General features: G+C 37.4%; 1 protein-coding gene across 2 annotated transcripts in view; it reads left to right on the plus strand.

The window, feature by feature from the left end:
* The window catches only part of XIRP2 (xin actin binding repeat containing 2), a 142,931-nt gene that overhangs the window by 47,133 nt on the left and 76,929 nt on the right, over positions 1-18,869 (plus strand). For both annotated transcript variants that reach the window (XM_083365366.1, XM_083365367.1), the window contains exon 2: positions 8,876-9,036. In XM_083365366.1, the coding sequence (XP_083221492.1) occupies positions 8,876-9,036 (161 nt within the window). The remainder of the gene's footprint in view (positions 1-8,875; positions 9,037-18,869) is intronic.

Here is an 18,869-nt window from a genome sequence, read left to right on the forward strand (position 1 = left end):
CATATCACTTATTTCTTATCATAGTTATAACTTTGCCAAATGGAAATAGCTGTATATGCAAGATTTTATGGGCTATTAGAACAGCACATTTTTCAGATAGCTACTGGAGAGACTCCACCTGGTGGTGTATTCAGACTATGGCTGCTCTTTTAAAAAAAATGCTATTTCATATAACGCAGCTCTCAAGGTCCTTGCTTGGATTGGAAGAGAAGAATTAAGAAGTTTAAAATACAAAGTGAAAGAATGAATAGATAGAAATATGAAACAAACAAAATTCTTCTTTAGCCTTCCCCCCTACCCCCAGTTTTATCAAAATGGCAAATACCAATGAAACCGATATTAAGGCAGCATTTACGCTGTATTACACTGGCAATGATGGTAAAATGTCCGAGATGGGCTTATGATAGTTATTCTGTTTTTTTACAGAAGCATCTCATGGAAATTATATATATATATATATATATATATATATATATATATATATATATATATATATATATATATATATATGTGTGTGTGTGTGTGTGTGTGTGTGTGTGTGTGTGTGTGTGTGTGTGTGTTTTTGTGTGTTTGTGTGTGTGTGTGTGTGTGTGTTTTGGCTTGCTAAAAACATATAAAATGTTTGTTAAGTATTCTTTGTTAGCAAGCCAAAACACACACACACACATACACACACATATATATACACACAAAAACGTATACACACATGTATACACATACACATATACATACACACATATATACATATATACACACATACAAACAGACACACACACACACACACACACATTTGGGTCAACAAGGTGCTCAAAACATTATATATCACACAGCCCATTACCCAGGTCGTTAGAACTAAGAAGCTCCTTGGATGATAAGTGAAATGTCTTCAAGGAAAAACAGGTCCAGTTGCCTTTTGAAAAGCACCTTTGGGACAACCAAAACTTGGATAACTGAAAATCTCCATAGACTTCACAGGGATAGAAAGGCCTTTTGTACTGATAGGCTTTCCATGTTGGAGGCTGCTGGAAAGAGTTACTAGCACTCTCCATCCAGTTCCTCCCACTTCCTTTTTAAAAAGGAATAATGATGATGATGATGATGATGATGGGACCTTGGAGGTCATCTAGTCCAACCCCTGCTCTGGCAGGAAACTCTGTACCATTTCATTAAAATGGCTGTCCAATATTGTGCTTTAAAATAATAAAAGCTATTTAACTGAACTGAGGTAAGGTAGACATTGTCCTGAAAAACAGGGATATGGTAAAGACATGAACTTAAAAAGCTAAGGATAATATTGTCTGATTACATGCCACCAAGTCATTGTTGATTCTTGTTGTTGTTGTTAGTTGCGAAGTCGTGTCCAACCCATCACGACCCTATGGACAACGTTCCTCCAGGCCTTCCTGTCCTCCACCATCCTCCAGAGTCCATTCAAGCTCACACCCACTTCTTCAGTGACTCCATCCAGCCACCTCATTCTCTGTCGTCCCCTTCTTCTATTGCCCTCAATCTTTCCCAGCATTAGGCTCTTCTCATTAGATGGCCAAAGTATTTGAGTTTTAGCTTCAGGATCTGGCCTTCTAAAGAGCAGTCAGGGTTGATCTCCTCTAGGACTGACCGGTTTGATCGCCTTGCAGTCCAAGGGACTCGCAGGAGTCTTCTCCAGCACCAGAGTTCAAAGGCTTCAATTCTTTGGCGTTCAGCCTTTCTTATGGTCCAGCTTTCACTGCCATACATTGCAACTGGGAAGACCATAGCCTTGACTATACGCACTTTTGTTGACAGGGTGATGTCTCTGCTTTTTAGTGTGCTGTCTAGATTTGCCATGGCTTTCCTCCCCAGGAGCAAGCGTCTTTTAATTTCTTGGCTACAGTCCCCATCTGCAGTGATCTTGGAGCCCAGGAAAATAAAATCTGTCACTACCTCCATTTCTTCCCCATCTATTTGCCAGGAATTGAGAGGGCCAGATGCCATGATCTTGGTTTTCTTAATGTTTAGTTTCAACCCAAGTTTTGCACTCTCCTTCTTCACTCGCAACAGGAGGCTCTTTAGTTCCTCTTCACTTTCTGCCATTAGAGTGGTGTCATCTGCATATCTTAGGTTGTTAATGTTTCTTCCGGCAATCTTAATTCCAACTTTTGATTCATCTAGCCCTGCCTTTCTCATGATGTTGATTCTTAGTAAGCACATAAATAGATTTTTGCCACAATGATCTGTCCTTAATCTGATCCCTTAGCTCTTCCAAAGATGCACTCATCTACATGGTAATTGGTAATTATAAGATAAGATAATACAGAATGGATCAAAATTGATGTATAAGTCTAGCCTTGAAAAATGGACATGCACAGAAGGAAGCTATAATACAATTTCTATAGCACAGGTAAGCAATATGTTGTAGGAACCATTGGACACATTTGGATTTTTTTTTCTTTCAAAAAGAGCCAGGTAGACACTCCAAAAACTGTCGATATAACAATATTCTTAGATGTGACCTATTCCACATTCTAATTGGACCATGAATATGGGTTTCCATCAGTTGTGATTTCTACTATTACTGCAACACCAAACTACCGACATATGACGCTCATATGCCATCTATTAGCATCAAGGACAGTTAGAGCATAGAAGATTTAGTGAATAAATTTTTGAGTGGAGTTGTCTCCAAGTACTTAACTGTGCGTAATTAGGGCTTCAAATATTATAGCAAGTACTATGCAGTGACCATTCCGATTTGGAAGTGTATGTATGTACGAGCTGAAGTAAGAACTGTTTTCATGTATTTACACTTTGGAGTGTTTTTTATTCACCCGTATCATGGCGAATTGCCTGATATTTTCATACATAGAGAAACGATGAGACAAATCTAGAGTTCACCTTACCACAGATGAATACATCGAAAGAAAGTTTAAGGAAATACACTGTGTGCATTTTGTTTATGTTCTGTTCACACAAAATGATCCCAAGAGACAGCTTACACAAATTGTTCTGTTCCACTTATTGAATTGCTCCTAGATTTACTGTGCAAATTCTATACTGGCTGTGGCTGATGATCCACAGGGGTGGAATCCGTACATGCTCTATCTTTAAGAAAAAGAGTGCACTGATCAAAAAAATAAATGACATCCATCATGCCACATTTGAAAATCAAGTTCCCTTAGTGTGTATGAGATATATAGCCTTCTTTTCTTTTGGATATGACATTTCCTATATTCCCTGTTGAAGTGAGGGTTATGGAGTTTACATGCTATGTGACTGCTTCCCCAAATAACATTAGCACATTATTCTTTGTTTCCTGAGAAATCTCTGAGACCTGTCTTTAAGCTCAGCATTTCCTCTCTTATTTTAACATCTACATTCATTTGTGTACCATGCTCACTTGTCAAAAAATATATTTCAGCCACTGGTCAAATTAAGCTCACAGCCTTAATAAAAACTCCTCTTTCAAGTATGTATGTTAAAAAAACACTCAAATCCTAATTCCTTATAGAAACACTTTATATCAAGCCAATCTTCGATTCTGTAGCAGGTATACTGTATCCTGATGCTGATTTATGCAAAAAGAGGACTAGAAAAAACAAACAGAATCCAGCTACTACATGAATTAGTATGAAATGAAAATAAATATTACAAAGTAATATTTGATACATTTATGCTAAATTTTCATAGTGGGTAGTTAGTTGCAGTGATGTTGTGAAATTGTGACCAGATTTATTACTGGATACCTAGTACCCCAGTACTCCTAGTATTCCAGCTGAGCTAGTCAAAATCTTAAAAGACAATGCAGTAAAAGTGCTACACTCAATTTTCCAGCAAATTTGGAAAACTCAACAGTGGCCACAGGATTGGAAAAGATCAGTTTACATTCCAATTCCAAAGAAAGGCAGTGCCAAAGAATGTTCAAACTATCGCACCATTGCACTCATTTCTCATGCTAGTAAAGTCATGCTTAAAATCCTACAAGCTAGACTTCAGCAGTATGTGGATCGAGAACTACCAGAAGTACAGGCAGGATTTCGAAGAGGCAGAGGAACTAGAGATCAAATGGCCAACATACGCTGGATCATGGAGAAAGCTAGGGAGTTCCAGAAAAACATCTACTTCTGCTTCATTGACTATGCTAAAGCCTTTGATTGTGTGGATCATAACAAACTGTGGCAAGTTCTTAAAGAGATGGGAGTACCAGACCATCTTATTTGTCTCTTGGGAAACCTATATGCGGGTCAAGAAGCAACAGTGAGAACTAGGCATGGAAACACTGATTGGTTCAAAATTGGGAAAGGAGTCCAGCAAGGCTGCATACTGTCGCCCTGCCTTTTTAACTTATATGCAGAGCACATCATGAGAAAGGCAGGGCTAGATGAATCAAAAGTTGGAATTAAGATTGCCGGAAGAAATATCAACAACCTAAGATACGCAGATGATACCACTCTAATGGCACAAAGTGAAAAAGAACTAAAGAGCCTCTTGTTGCGGGTGAAGAAGGAGAGTGCAAAACTTGGGCTGAAAACCCATTAAGAAAACCAAGATCATGGCATCTGGCCCTCTCAATTCCTGGCAAATAGATGGGGAAGAAATGGAGGTAGTGACAGATTTTATTTTCCTAGGATCCAAGATCACTGCAGATGGGGACTGTAGCCAAGAAATTAAAAGACGCTTGCTCCTGGGGAGGAAAGCCATGGCAAATCTAGACAGCACACTAAAAAGCAGAGACATCACCCTGTCAACAAAAGTGCGTATAGTCAAGGCTATGGTCTTCCCAGTTGCAATGTATGGCAGTGAAAGTTGGACCATAAGAAAGGCTGAGCGCCAAAGAATTGAGGCCTTTGAACTATGGTGCTGGAGAAGACTCCTGCGAGTCCCTTGGACTGCAAGGCGATCAAACCGGTCAGTCCTAGAGGAGATCAACCCTGACTGCTCTTTAGAAGGCCAGATCCTGAAGCTAAAACTCAAATACTTTGGCCACCTAATGAGAAAGAAGGACTCACTGGAGAAGAGCCTAATGCTGGGAAAGATCGAGGGCAATAGAAGAAAGGGACGACAGAGAATGAGGTGGCTGTATGGAGTCACTGAAGCAGTAGGCGTGAGCTTAGATGGACTCCAGAAGATGGTAGAGAACAGGAAGGCCTGGAGGAATGTTGTCCATAGGGTCGCGATGGGTCGGACACGACTTCGCAGCTAACAACAATACAACCTAGTACTTTCAGCAAGAGCAGACTACACAAGTAATAGCGACCAAAGTGGTGGCTGAATTATACTTCAGTACTATCCATGCAATAGGTGGCTTAGAGCAGTGTTTCTTCAAATGTGGTCCAGGGCCCTGCCCTCACCCCCACCCCAAGACCCTCTCGAGGGTCCTTGAAATCAAAATTAATGGCCAGATATTGAAGTTATTTGCAAGAATTTGAAACAATGACACCCTTCTCATTTTTTATTTTTTATTTTAAATAAAGTAAAAATATTTCATTTATGTTGCTCTCTACTAGATTTAATATTGTCATTTTTACACAATTCAATAAATATTCTATGGATGCATCCATTGTGATTTTTAATGCATTCAATATTGATAAATATTCCCCTTACACTCAAAAACTCTTTTGGGGTCCTCTATAACTTTAAAGATGGGAAGATGTCCTGACAGCAAACTTGCAGGTTTCATAGGCAGACCACAGAGACCACCATAAAGCTTTAACACTTTCCTGTCAATCCTGCCCCAAATCATTTTCCATCTGATACAGCTTCCTTGGTTTAATAGATGGTCAACCTCACTGGTTGATAATTAAACAAGCTGTGAAGAAAGCAGAAGTCATGCAGAGTGGAGAACTACACACTCTGTCTATATCAATGTCTCTCAGGTTTTTCAGCTTTTCAAATCAGACCTTTCCACGCTCATTAGTTTCAGTCATACTACTTTGTGAAATTCCATGTTTGGTATGCCAAACTAACAGACCTTTTCAGAGTGCAGCCTTCTGTCAGAGAATTTGGGGTGCTGGGTTCACCTCACATTGGTAGGTCCGAGAAACCTACTCATAACAGCACCCTCAGCTTTTGGTTTTTAAAATGGTGGGTATCTTGAACTGGAAGATTTCTATAGCTCTTGCAAGGGTAATCAGTTTGTGTTTTACGGAGAAAGTTTTGGTTCTTAACTCCTGAAAGTCAGAGTTAAGTGAAGTTGAAAATTACTCAGGACTTTAGTAATCTCATGAATGTTATAAGCCACATAGAACTAAAAATAATTTCTAATCAGCCCATTCCCAGCTGTGATAGAAGTAGTTTGAGGATGGAAGGAACAACATTCAAAGCAAAAGAACAGAGCAAATGAATGTTGGGCACAAATCATGATGGCCATTCAATATGGTAAGCCTTAAAGAAATGAATGGGAACTGTGTAAAAAGAGGATTTATTCTTTGTAGCACAACTGGAGTTTCAAACTAAGCCTGATTCTAAACTTGTTTTTTTACTTAGGAATTCTTTTACATACAGTATATTTTAATCTGAAAGAAAGGACCATGTTAATGAACATAGAAAAATATCAGTCATATAAAAATGGGTTGTTGTCTTATGTACAGATGTTGATTGTTCGGATCACTCTTGCTGGAAAGGTTATATCTTAGCACAACTGAGAAGTTAATAAAACATTTAAGAAGTTCATTAAACTATCAATAGAAAAATGCCATGACAGAAAAATGACAGGAATTGTTTGATTAATTGCTATGCTAAAGAAAATGGCCGACCCGGTTGTAAAGTTAACTGAGAAAATAATGTACATTTTACATTTTTAAAAGCCATTTACAGTATTAAAATAACAAGCTCTGGCCTCTGGAGGATACAGCTCTTGCAGAATGACTTCATCTTTCAATTTTTCAAATAAGGTCAAATTATTGTAAAGCTTTCATTACAGTGGGGCAAAGACAAAAATTTGTGGTAAGCAAATGAAATCTGAAGGTTTCCCAGCATACCCCCAAAGAAATTGGTGAGGATGAATGGAAGGGAGATAGAGGTGCAACAACATTTCCATTATTTCTTAATAGGTGTTTACCATAAAGTACCAATTTGAGATAACTATGACTGTACCCTTTTGTCGAGCAGTAGAAATTTAACTGTGTCATGAGAGAGTTCCCTCCTTTAAATTTCTGGGAGTCTACCTCTGTGAAGATCTGACCTGGAAAGTTAACACAACCCAGGTGGCTAGAAAGGCCCAATAGAGGCTTCACTTTCTTAGGATCTTGCGGAAGAACAGGGTAGAACAACAGCTAATGACCCTTTTTTTACCGGTCTACCATAGAGAGCGTCCTCTCATATGGTATTGTGGTTTGGTATGCCGGTCTGACAGCCGCGGATAGGAAAGTATTACAGAGGGTAGTGAGCACAGCACAAGACATTGTGGGCTGTTCCCTGACACCACTGGATGACATCGCCAGGGCTCGTTGCCTTGGAAGAGTGAGGAAGATTCTCAGGGATGACTCACACCCTGGACGGTATCTCTTTACTCTCCTACCATCCGGTAGGAGATATTGGAATATAGCCAGCCGTACCAACAGGCTGAAGAACAGCTTTTATCCGTGGGCTGTTAGGCTTTTGAATGGGATGTAATCTTATGCAGAGTTGACTTGGGAGGCCGGTGTGTGGTGTAGTTGGTTCACATAGTGTGGTGGGATGGAGGGTTTGTTGTCACTGTGTGTTGGGGGGAGAGAGCACAGGGGGAGGCTCAGCTAATCTCAATGTACACATGTTGTACTTTGACAATAAAGGTTTATTATTATTATTATTACTATTATTATTTATTATTATCATGAAGTCATTCCTTTGAATGCTCTGTGGTGCTAATAATAAAAAAGAAGAAAGTATCAGCTAGTTAGGGAAATCATCTTATTTTTGCATACTAGAAAAATTCAAGAAAAGTAATGAGGTAAGAACACACACACACTCACACAATCCTTTTTTTACTATGCCCCTCAAATCACGAGAATAAAACTCAGGAAAAGAAATACAGAAGCAATGTTTCACTCATGAAATCCCTGGCTATTGCGAAAAGCAGAAAAATTGAATCAGGCCTGTTGATTCACAAAGAGAGCTCAATGGAGGTAACAGACAGACTAAAGATAAGGGGGTAAAATTAATTACGTTTGTTTGACAGGATTAGGACCAAGCAAGCAAGTATTTTAGTCCCATTGCTAACCTTTGTGAAACAAGCTAAACCTATCTAATAACAAAGGTACACAAAGCAAGCCTCCAATTTACGAAACGTTGTACAACTGTATAAAAATCCCTTGTACTCATCAAATCATTTGGTCAGCTGCCCCAGAACCATATGCTGTTGTGGTTCTACTATTCCCAGCTTGGACTGGACCTGAAGATTTTTCTTTCAACAGTAACCTTATATAATAACATCTCTTTCCAACAAGAAAAATGGTGAAATAGGGGGAGAGAGCTGAGAACAGAAGTTATGGGAAAAGATGTGAGGCAAAACCCTTTTAAAAAGTATTGGATAAATTTAAATTATTTAGAAATGAATGCCGAGTAACTATAAAAAGCTGCTGGAAAAGAGAAACACAATCTGACAGCTGGCTACCTGTTGGCTGACTTGAATATTGATGGATTCTGAATTGTAAGGTGGCGATTTTGTGTCCGTGTGTGCACATATAAAAATATAATCCATCACTTGCGATTGTCCACTGTGCTATTTTTGTGTTTCTTTTTCAATTTTCCACTCAGAGAACTTACATATGCATTCAATAGCAAAATCATACTTCATTTGTGCAACGCTGCTTGAATGACCTCTAGAAAAAAAATAGAAAATATTTGGTATGTACCTGTAAAGTAAGCAATTACCATACATGTTCAGAAAATTTTAACCATGTTCTATTGTTGTTTCAAGGTTCTACGGGTGATAAAAAGACTGCTGGTGGGCTTTCAGGAAGCATCAAAGAAAGTGACCACGTGCCTCTGGAGAAGCAGGAGGCCATCTCGTTAAAAGAAAGAATGGCTTTGTACCAGGCTGCTGCATCTAAAGTAGAGATCAGCAACTCCTCTGCTAATGTAAGAAATATGCTTTTTTGCCTAACGGATTCATATTATTCATTCAGACAGCTTTTACAGAATAAGGTCAATTATATTTCAGTTTGTCTTTCATTTCTGTGTCCTGTGTCACAAAAGAGGTGGCTTGGTTTTGGTTTGCACTAATTGTTAATTACTGAATTCTTTTCACCATAAACAAATGTGCAAATTCTTTCTGGCAAACTCATGTTTTTAATAGTTTTTATTGAAAATTTTGATTGCCATCCTAAAAGCAAGTGCAAAATAAACCCAGCAAGAAAAAAGAGAAATAGAGAGTAAAAAGTGCAAGAAAAAGGGAAAGGGAAAAATAAGGTAAAAGAAAAAAAATATTTTAAAAAGTGACTTCTGATCTTCATCACAGGTATAAGCAAACTTAACGACTCTTCAGTTTTTTTCTGGCAAATTCTTAAACGGCACCTAAAGAAAACTTGCTCTATGTTCAATCAACAATTTGGACAATTTGATGGGGACAAAAATTGACAGATTGCCCACTCCTCTGCTCAATGTTAAAGCAAAACCTGTTTACACATAATTTGTGAGAGGCTTTAATATAACTCAATGTAAATAGTTAAAAAAAGAGTATCCTAATATCATGATCCACCAACTGTTATATCCCTAGTCTGTTACTCACAAAAGTTGTATTCTTGTTTTCTACCCTGTTGAGGTATCTTTGAATAATAACAATAATAAATAATAATAATAATAAAAGTAGAGAAAATTTCAAGATAGCCATTAACTAAATTCAGAATTTTATTTTGACACTTTCCCTTCACCCAAAACAATCTTCCTAAATAGCATACCCAGAATGAAATACAAATTCTTAGGAATAAATGGACACAGTGGAGCTATTTGTAGCAGTAAGAATTGATTGCCCTGCTAGGTTGCAGTGCTTAGCTGACCTTGGTTGATGTCAAAAAGTTAAGGAGGGTCAAATAATTCAATTATTTACTGTTGCCAAGAAAATTGTATGAACATATGCATAAAGTCACCGTGAATCAAAATTGAATCAAATGAGACTTTACCCTTAAGAACTGACAGTGTTCCAAGAATTGATAAGAAATATTAAGAAAGACTTAGTCCATTTGCTGCTAAGGGATAACAAACATGATTAGGTGATAGACTCTTGAGGCTTGCTCTGAAGTTATAAGTAATTCCAGAAGAGCTCAGGAAAATAAATTGCTCTCTGAAAAGATAATAATGTGGGTCAGAGGTTCACTGCTGTGCACCCATTCGGGTGCCTATTTTCCTGCTCAGAAATGCTGACATTCATTCCAAAATGTCTCTCAAATTAAACTTTATTTAGCTTTGTATGAGCATTCACATCTAAGACACATCAAACAATGTTTGGAATCATTTTACTTTGAAACATATTAGGAAAGCTAAAGAAAACGAAGCATGCAAACATCATCACTCCAGAAAATGGAGCAAACGTTTAAGCAATTCATTTCATAACTCAAAAAGAGTCTTCAGTAAGTTAAATCAAAGGTAGATAAAAGATGTTTTATCCATACAATGCATTGGTTAACTCTGCATGACAAATAAAACTTATCCATCAAGTCTAATATTACATATCTTAGCTCCAGGTATCATTCTAAAGGTAATATGGAAATCTCTACCTTTCAATCTGAAGGGTACTCTCCATTCAAACAAAAGGGATTCTTTCCGTAATTATAGTATGAAAACCAAGTTGAATGATGTTTTATGTCAAAGTAATAACTTTGCATAGAAATTGGGGATTTTTAAAATAATCCTCAGTATTTACATTTGAATACCTATAAATACAACTGTTATAAGGATATAAAGTAAAAAGATGTAATCTAACTGATGCTAATGCCTAACAATTTTAACCGGAGACTATTAACTGCTACCAAAATAAGAGCTGCTTCCAAGCAATATAGAAATCAAATCAAATCAAATAATCATCTTACAAATTCCACAGCATATGGAAACATAGCATAGCATGGGCTATGACTGATAATAAGAGGTATCATAAATCATACTGCCAGCCTTTGGAAGGGATTATTTTAATTCAGTATATCCAATTACTTTTCTTCCTGATGCTATAGGCCCAAAATCTATTAGAAGTAATTTAGTCAACAGAGAAATCCCAACTGTTTATGATGTTGCTGTTGGATATGGATTTTAAATAATTAGTAATCAGAGCATTAATGCTAGTATTGATAAAATTGTTGCTTGTGGAATATGTTTGAGGATCTTGAAATATCAGTCACAACTGCATTTTCTAAAAGAAGAACAACAGAAATTTTAATTACTGGATCCAATTGTGGTCATTGGTATAATTAGCCATTTATTTATTTATACAGATGTTAAAATGCCTGATTTCCAGTGAATTGAACACTTTGTTTCTTAAAAAAGCTAGAACCATAAAATGAAAGAACAAAGAATTGTGTAATGTAGTGGGTCCGACGCAAGGAAGAGACGCCAGCCAGAGTACGTGTTCAGCTCTTTATTGTGGGGGGTGCGTAATGAGGAACAAGGGCTGCCTGGCTTCCTTATATACCCGGCCAGGGAGGCGGCCAGCCAATGGGGTTGGCCCTAGGTTTCCCGCCGAAACTAGGTTTCCCGCCAAAACCGTCCAGGACAACACCCCCTAGTGGCTGTTGCTATGCAGATGCCTGCAACTGGATACATAACAAATTGTCCATGCTGTACAAAACAAAACCAATGCTATAGAGGCGTTGCAATTTTGCATTCCAAGGTCTAGGAAAATAATCAGGTTTTCAATATATTCTAGAACTTTAACAGTGGTTCATTGCACAATCAACCAGATGCTCAGACTGGATTTGGCATTTTATCTGACAATCAAGTCCTTCCCAAGGACCTGATATAGGCCTATGTTGATGTTTCGTAGAATTAAAGATATCATCATAGGATGCAAGCTGTTCCAAATAAAGCTGCCTTTTGCAACTGACTCGTGGTGAATTTATCAATGCCAATGGTGTTTAAATGGTGTTCCAGTTGTTTTGGGATTGCACCCAAGCTCTTACTATTGATACCACCTTTGCTTTCTTTTGCCACAGTCATTCTGTTTCTATTTGCAGCCCTTTGTATTTTGTTATCTTCTCCAGTTCTTTCTTTTCTGTTGTCTCCAGATCGTGTCCATTATCCAGACTTTGTTTTTGTCTTTGTTATCGATAATTTATTTATTTATTTATTTATTTATTTATTTATTAGTTTTTATAATAAGTTTTGTTAAGTCTGGGGTGTTATGTGGCAGGTGCTTGTCAGTTTGAATTCTAAAGGCCCAGAGCACATGTAGTTTCTTCATTTTCTGTTACTTTCTGTATTTTATGGTCCCACCATTCTTGCTTGCAGGCAAATGGTATTTCTTGCAGATCATCCAAGGTACCATTGTTGCTACTTTGTCATGCCATTGTTTGTTGTCAGTCTGTACGATCTTCTTATAGCAGCTAACCAGGTAATCCACTATTTCTCAGCTTCTTTGCAGAGGTGGCATTTGCTTTCGGTTGCTGTCTTCTCATTTCTGGCTTTATATGCATTTGTTCTTAAGGCTTGGTCTCTTGCCAGATATTGTTATTAATTGTTTTGTCTATTTTTTTTAATGTACTGGCCATATAAGGCTTTGTTTTCCCATGCCTCCATTCTGTTCTTCATTTGGTCTTTCCTGTAGGCCAGTTTGGTCTCTCCAGTACTCTGTAAGCCTTCCTGGTATACTAGCTTCAGTGAATCTTCTTCATTGTTCTTCAGATATTCTTCCAATGCCTTTCTTTTCCCTTCAAGCATCTGATATACTTGCAACACTCCACACCCATCTATTTTCCTTGGAAAATATAATCTGTCAACATCACTGCAAGGATGAAAGGCATGATTCATTGCCATTATTTTTCTGGTCTTCCTATCTAGAGCACTTAGTTCTGCTTGAATCTAGTCTGCTATTTCAGCTGTGTATCTAATGAGTGGAATTACCCAGGTATTAATTTCCTCCACTGAGTTTGGACTGTTAAGATCTTCTTCGCTCTCTTGTTCATCAGTGGCAAGAATAGAATAGAATAGAATAGAATAGAATAGAATAGAATAGAATAGAATAGAATAGAATAGAATAGAATAGAATAGAATAGAATAGAATAGAATAGAATAGAGCTAAAAGGGACCTTGGAGGTCTTCTAGTCCAGCTCCCTGATCAAGCAGGAGAACATATATCGTCTCAGACAAGTGACTGTCTTGCCTCTTCTTAAAAACCTCCAATGATGGAGCACCCACGATTTCTGGGGGGCAAGCTGTTCCACTGGTTAATTGTCCTCACTGTCAGGAAGTTTCTCCTTAATTCCAGGTTGATTCTCTCTTTGATCAGTTTCCAACCATTGTCTCTTGTCCCTCCTTCTGGTGCTTTGGTGAATAATGTGACCCCCCTCTTCTTGGTGGCAGTCCCTCAAATACTGAAATACAGCTATCATCTCTCCCCTATTTCTTCTTTTCTTTAGACTAACCAAACCCAAGTCCTGCAGCCGTTCTTCATGTGTTTTAGTCCCCAGGCCTTTGATCATCTTAGTTGCTCTTCTCTGAATTTTTTCCAAACTCTCAACATCTTTTTTGTGATTATTATATATTATATAATTACTGTTGTTGTTGTTAATTCAATTTCTATGGTTGTCCATTCATCTGTGACTCTGGGGAGCTTACAGAGGAAAAATGATCAAAAGAGATCAGCAATAGTATAGATACGATGAAAGGAGAAAGAAAACAATATCAAATGTTTATACTACCAACATTTAAATATCAAATGTTGTGGTTCCAATTGTCACAATAATACATTGGTAGTATATTTCAGGCCTAGAGCTTCTGGTAAGAGCCAGGGCTTGCTGGTTTTCCTAAAAGACAGCTTGGTTTGAGATTTATGGACCTCTGGATCCACATGGCAGATGTAACAACAGACATGGTACAAATCAAGGAAATACAGAAGAAGCAAATTCCTTAATGCATCTTGCAGGATCTATTTATACAGACAGGCGGTCCCATGGAGATCCATTTATAATAACATCCACCCAAGGTCGGCAGTTTGGCGGGTCGAATCCCGAGTGCCACGTAACAGAGTGAGTGCCTGTTACTCGTCCCAGCTTCTGTCAACCTAGCACTTCGAAAGCACGTAAAAATGCAAGTAGAAAAATAGGAACCACTACGGTGGGAAGGTAACAGCATTCCGTGTGCCTTTGGCGTCCAGTCATGCCGGCCACATGACTACGGAGACGTCCTCGGACAAGTGCTGGCTCTTCGGCTTTGAAACGGAGATAAGCACCAGCCCCTAGAGTTGGAAACGACTAGCACGCATGTGCGGGGGAACCTTTACCTTTATATTGCACCAGGAATAACGGTAGCCATTTTTATTCATGTAAAACACCTCAACTGATCTGACTCTGAAGTCATTCAGAAAAGGCAACTCTGTTGACAGGATATAGAACAAGCTACATGTCCAAATCAGGGTGTACATTAATATTTTAGTTTTCTTTTTGATTTCTATCTCGTAAAATCACAATTTCTAAAGGTTTGGCAAAAAGATTGTTTAACTTTTCCCTTCCCCCCCCCATTCTGCCTGTATCTAACTCAAACCCCAAAAATACTCATGGTGGAAAGAGGTACCAAATGAAATTTAAAAAGCTGGCATGAAGCTATGAAGGTCTTCATGGCTTGGCATTGGATTACCTGTAGGGCCACTTTGCTCCTCTTGAATTGGCGTATACATAGTGATCTTGCTGGAAGATCAGTGCAGCTGTTTTTCAGGAAAATTGTGTGTTTGTGAGTTTGTGTATGTGTATGTGTGTATGAATTTGGAGACATTTATTCTTCCCCAATGGGGCTAGCCTTCCAGAGTGGCCTCTCATAGGAGGTTTCATTGGTTCTAATGTTCCAGTATTTTGCCTTCCAGAAACAACCAACACAGCTATTGTTTTGAGCTTTGTAGAAGCAATATTGTTTATTTTTCATGATCCTATTACTGCCTTGTTTATGAGCCACTGAGAATCCATTTACAATTACAGCAGGAGATCATTTTGATTAATAAATAAATAGTGACTAGTAGGGAAAGATTTTAAAGATTTAAGCATTTTGTCTTCACCAAGCCATCGTCTTGTGATTGCAGCACCCAGCGGCAGTTTTATTTACAAAGAAAATAAACAACAACTCAAATTTCATTCCAGTTCAATATAAGCAGCCTGACTTTTGCATAGTGACAATAATGGTATTATTACTGGATCACAACTGATGTGCAAGGACCGAGTACAGAAGAATAGAAAGCAATCAAAAAAATTGCCCCACACTTTTTTTTTATTTCAGCATCCCAAGTTTTGTTTTGTTTTGCTTGTTATAGATCTGTAGATACTGTAAATATATTTTATGATATTGGAATTCTTTCTAGAAGAAAAGCTACAGTATGGCAAATAGGCTTTCTATACCACATTTATAAAATTAATAAATGTCACACATCTCAATTTTTAGATCAATATGAGAAATCTGGCTTATTTGAATTGTCACAGCCCTGTTAGAAATAGCGAACCTTACGACTGACAACAAAAGGAAGAAGGCCATGAAGGGTACACCTGTCTTTTGTCTCTCTTTCTGAATATGAAAAAAGGGCTAAAAGAGACACTACCTTTAAATTATTACTATTATTGTTTAATATTTTCTATATTCTCCGTGTTTTAAAGATTTATTCAAATATTCATTGACCTACAAGAAATTGAAGATAAAAAAATGTAAGCAAAATTATTGCACAACAGAATCTACACAAAAGAAAACAAAGAAGGATAACTTAGCACACACACACAAATACACACACACATACACACACAAACACAAAATACATTTTAGTATACTTTTAAACTAAGTATAAATACATGTGGAACCTTATGGGAGATGCCACATTTTAAAGATCTGTGCTTAGTATAGAAAGAGAGAATTAGGAATTATGTTGTTGCCACAACCAGAAATGGAGACTAAAGGTGAATAAAACAATCTTTAGCTGAAGGAGTCTTCAGGAATCTTTACTGCAGTGTTCATTTTTCAGCCAATTCCATTTCCCACACCATTGATCCAAAGAAAGATATACTTTAGTTTTCCTGTGCTTTTCTGTAAATAAATCAGACTCTTACTAATAATAATTGAATTTGTTTCTTACCCTTTGCTAATTCTTGTCTCACCCCATTTTAAATATTCTGGCAAATCTGAGCAACAAGCCTATACTCACAGTCGTAATCAAGAATTGTGTAATCTTTCTAATTTATTCAAAAATGTTCAATCAAAACAAGTGAGCAAAAGGCCATTGCCACAAGAAATAGCAATGTATTCCAATTGGATTACAATCCGACACCATCTAGAAAGACTTTGAGCAACACAATGTAGTTTTAGGGTCCATGGTATTGTTTATGAATTTTTGGTGTCTTGCCAAAAACAATTTTAGGAGAAATGTTAAGTAATAATGTTTTTCAAATGGGCTTAACCGGGTTTACATCACAAGTCCTTTCCTTATTTTGGTAAAAACTCTGAAGACTTGTCTTGTTCATCCAGCACTTTCTCGCATGTGCAAGGCCCCCCTTTTGGATCAGTGAACACCATTTCACATGTTCAGACACAGCAACTGGGTCCAACTGAACAATTTTGATGTCACCATTAATTGTGTCCTGCCACCTGAGAACCACTTGCGCTTGTTATAATGCACCACATATGACACAAACAGATTCCTTTACATTAACTAATAGGTACAGACATATTTTTTTCAGTTTGTTAGTATTTGATTCACAAGATCTCATGAGCTTAAGAAAAATATGCTATATTTCCTTCTTTTCAAATCAAGCTAGAAACTTGTAATCAGTGTTTCACTCACCTCCCTCAACAGAATGAATAGAAATAACATTTCAGGAAGAACGATAATTGCGGCTTTTCTGCTAAATAATGATGAAGATAGTTACATTTTCAGTTTTGCTTTGGTCTTCTGCAAAATAATCGTATTTCTTCAATTGTAATTTTAATAATTATATTTGTAATAATTTTTCTAAATATTCAAATCTACTTAGTTTAATATGAAATCCAATAGATACAGGAAGTCATTTTTCTGGCCATTTTTTAAAAAAAGTTCTCTCCTTGATTAGTTTCCATCCATTGCTTCTTGTCCTGCCTTCAGGTGCTTTGGAAAATAGTTTAACTCTCTCTTCTTTGTGGCAACCCCTGAGATAGTGGAACACTATTATCATGTCACCCCTAGATCTTCTTTTTATTTAACTTTCATTATCCAGTGCAGGACCTCTAAAGATGCCCTCAGAGTAAGAGAAGGAACAAATCAGGAAAAGTGTTCCTTAAATTGTGGCCCCAGTTAAGATCAGCACCCTGAATTGGGATGGAAACAAAATAGGATCCAGGTAAGAACATAAAAAGCATGTAGTAGGATGTTCACATAGCCCTGTTCCAACCAATACTCTTGCTGAACTAATTTGTACCAAAGGAAGTTTCTGCACTGTCTTCAAGGACTTTTCACATACAGTGCAGGAGGACTATAATAGGCACATCAGCCTGGTTGACAAAGGTGCTTGCAACACTTTGGAGACATCTTGTGCCTCTAATGACGAAGAGGAATCTAAAAGCATTCCCAAGCCACAAACTTCATCCTTTGGGGACATATAACCCTTAGCAGAACAACCTGATAAATGTGGCATATAGTTTATTTAAACTTATTTCCATTGGTAAAATTTATTCAGTTCAAATTAGAATTGAGTTAGCTCTGCTGGTATTTTGGTAAAATCTCTAGATTATACAATGCCATTCTTGTATTAAATTCTGATTTCTCCTAATATTTTGTGCTAATATTTTTGTACAATACCCTGTATCTACTCCAACACAAAGAAGGTAACTGATTATAACTCTAAAACTGTATCTAAATTCTGCTTGCAACAACAATTCAACAATATTCGCATGCATAAATAGCAAATTTAGAAGCACATTTTTGATAAATTTATTGTATTTCTATTATGTGTGTTGTATTCCTTATCCAGAAGGGCTGTAGAACCAAAATCAAACCAAAACAAAATTAACAGTTTCCTTAACTCATAATTAGCCACCAAATTAAAATTTGCCCCATCTACTATAAAATCAGGAAAAGTTTAAATTAACAGAACACAACTTCTACAATATCATTCTTAAAGAAGGACCAAAACTGAATTTGGGAATCCACAAACTATTTCATATTGAGATCAGTGCCAGGTGATTGCATGGACATATTCACATGGAGCTTATTTTCTGCTGTTTTCTTTTATAATTTATTTTTACTTTCCGGGCTTGCCTGAATCACTCAAATTCTCCAGCCTAGAATGACATCCACATACTAAATAGCCTGTTCTAGTTTAGCTCCTAGGCTCAGGCAAATTGGCCAGGTGCTTCCACCTACTCAGACAAGTGATAACTTATAACTTGTGCTTGTTAAAATCTCTGACAGTCACCCACATTCCAATTTCCATAAAATGTGCACACACAAAAAATCAGTTTCATGCTTACAAATCCAATCTTTGAAACATTGCATCTACTTCCATAGCAACAATGGTAGCAGCCCTCAAATTGACCCATGAAGCCTTAAAATGCTGAGAATCCTGCAGGAGCCAAATATTAGAGGGTGAGAAGGAACAAAAAGTATCAACATGGGTCATCCTACCTTTCATGTATAGCGTACATAGATACAGTGCTTTTTTTGTAAAAAAAAAAAAAAGTGCCGGAACTCACGCACAGCTCCAGCTCCAGCTCCAGTCGAAAGTCCTTTATGGAGTGGGAGGGGGGGGCGGAGGGAGAGAAGAAACCAC

The sequence above is a fragment of the Vipera ursinii genome (genome assembly GCF_947247035.1).
Source record: "Vipera ursinii genome assembly, chromosome: 1".
Classification (NCBI taxonomy): domain Eukaryota; kingdom Metazoa; phylum Chordata; class Lepidosauria; order Squamata; family Viperidae; genus Vipera; species Vipera ursinii.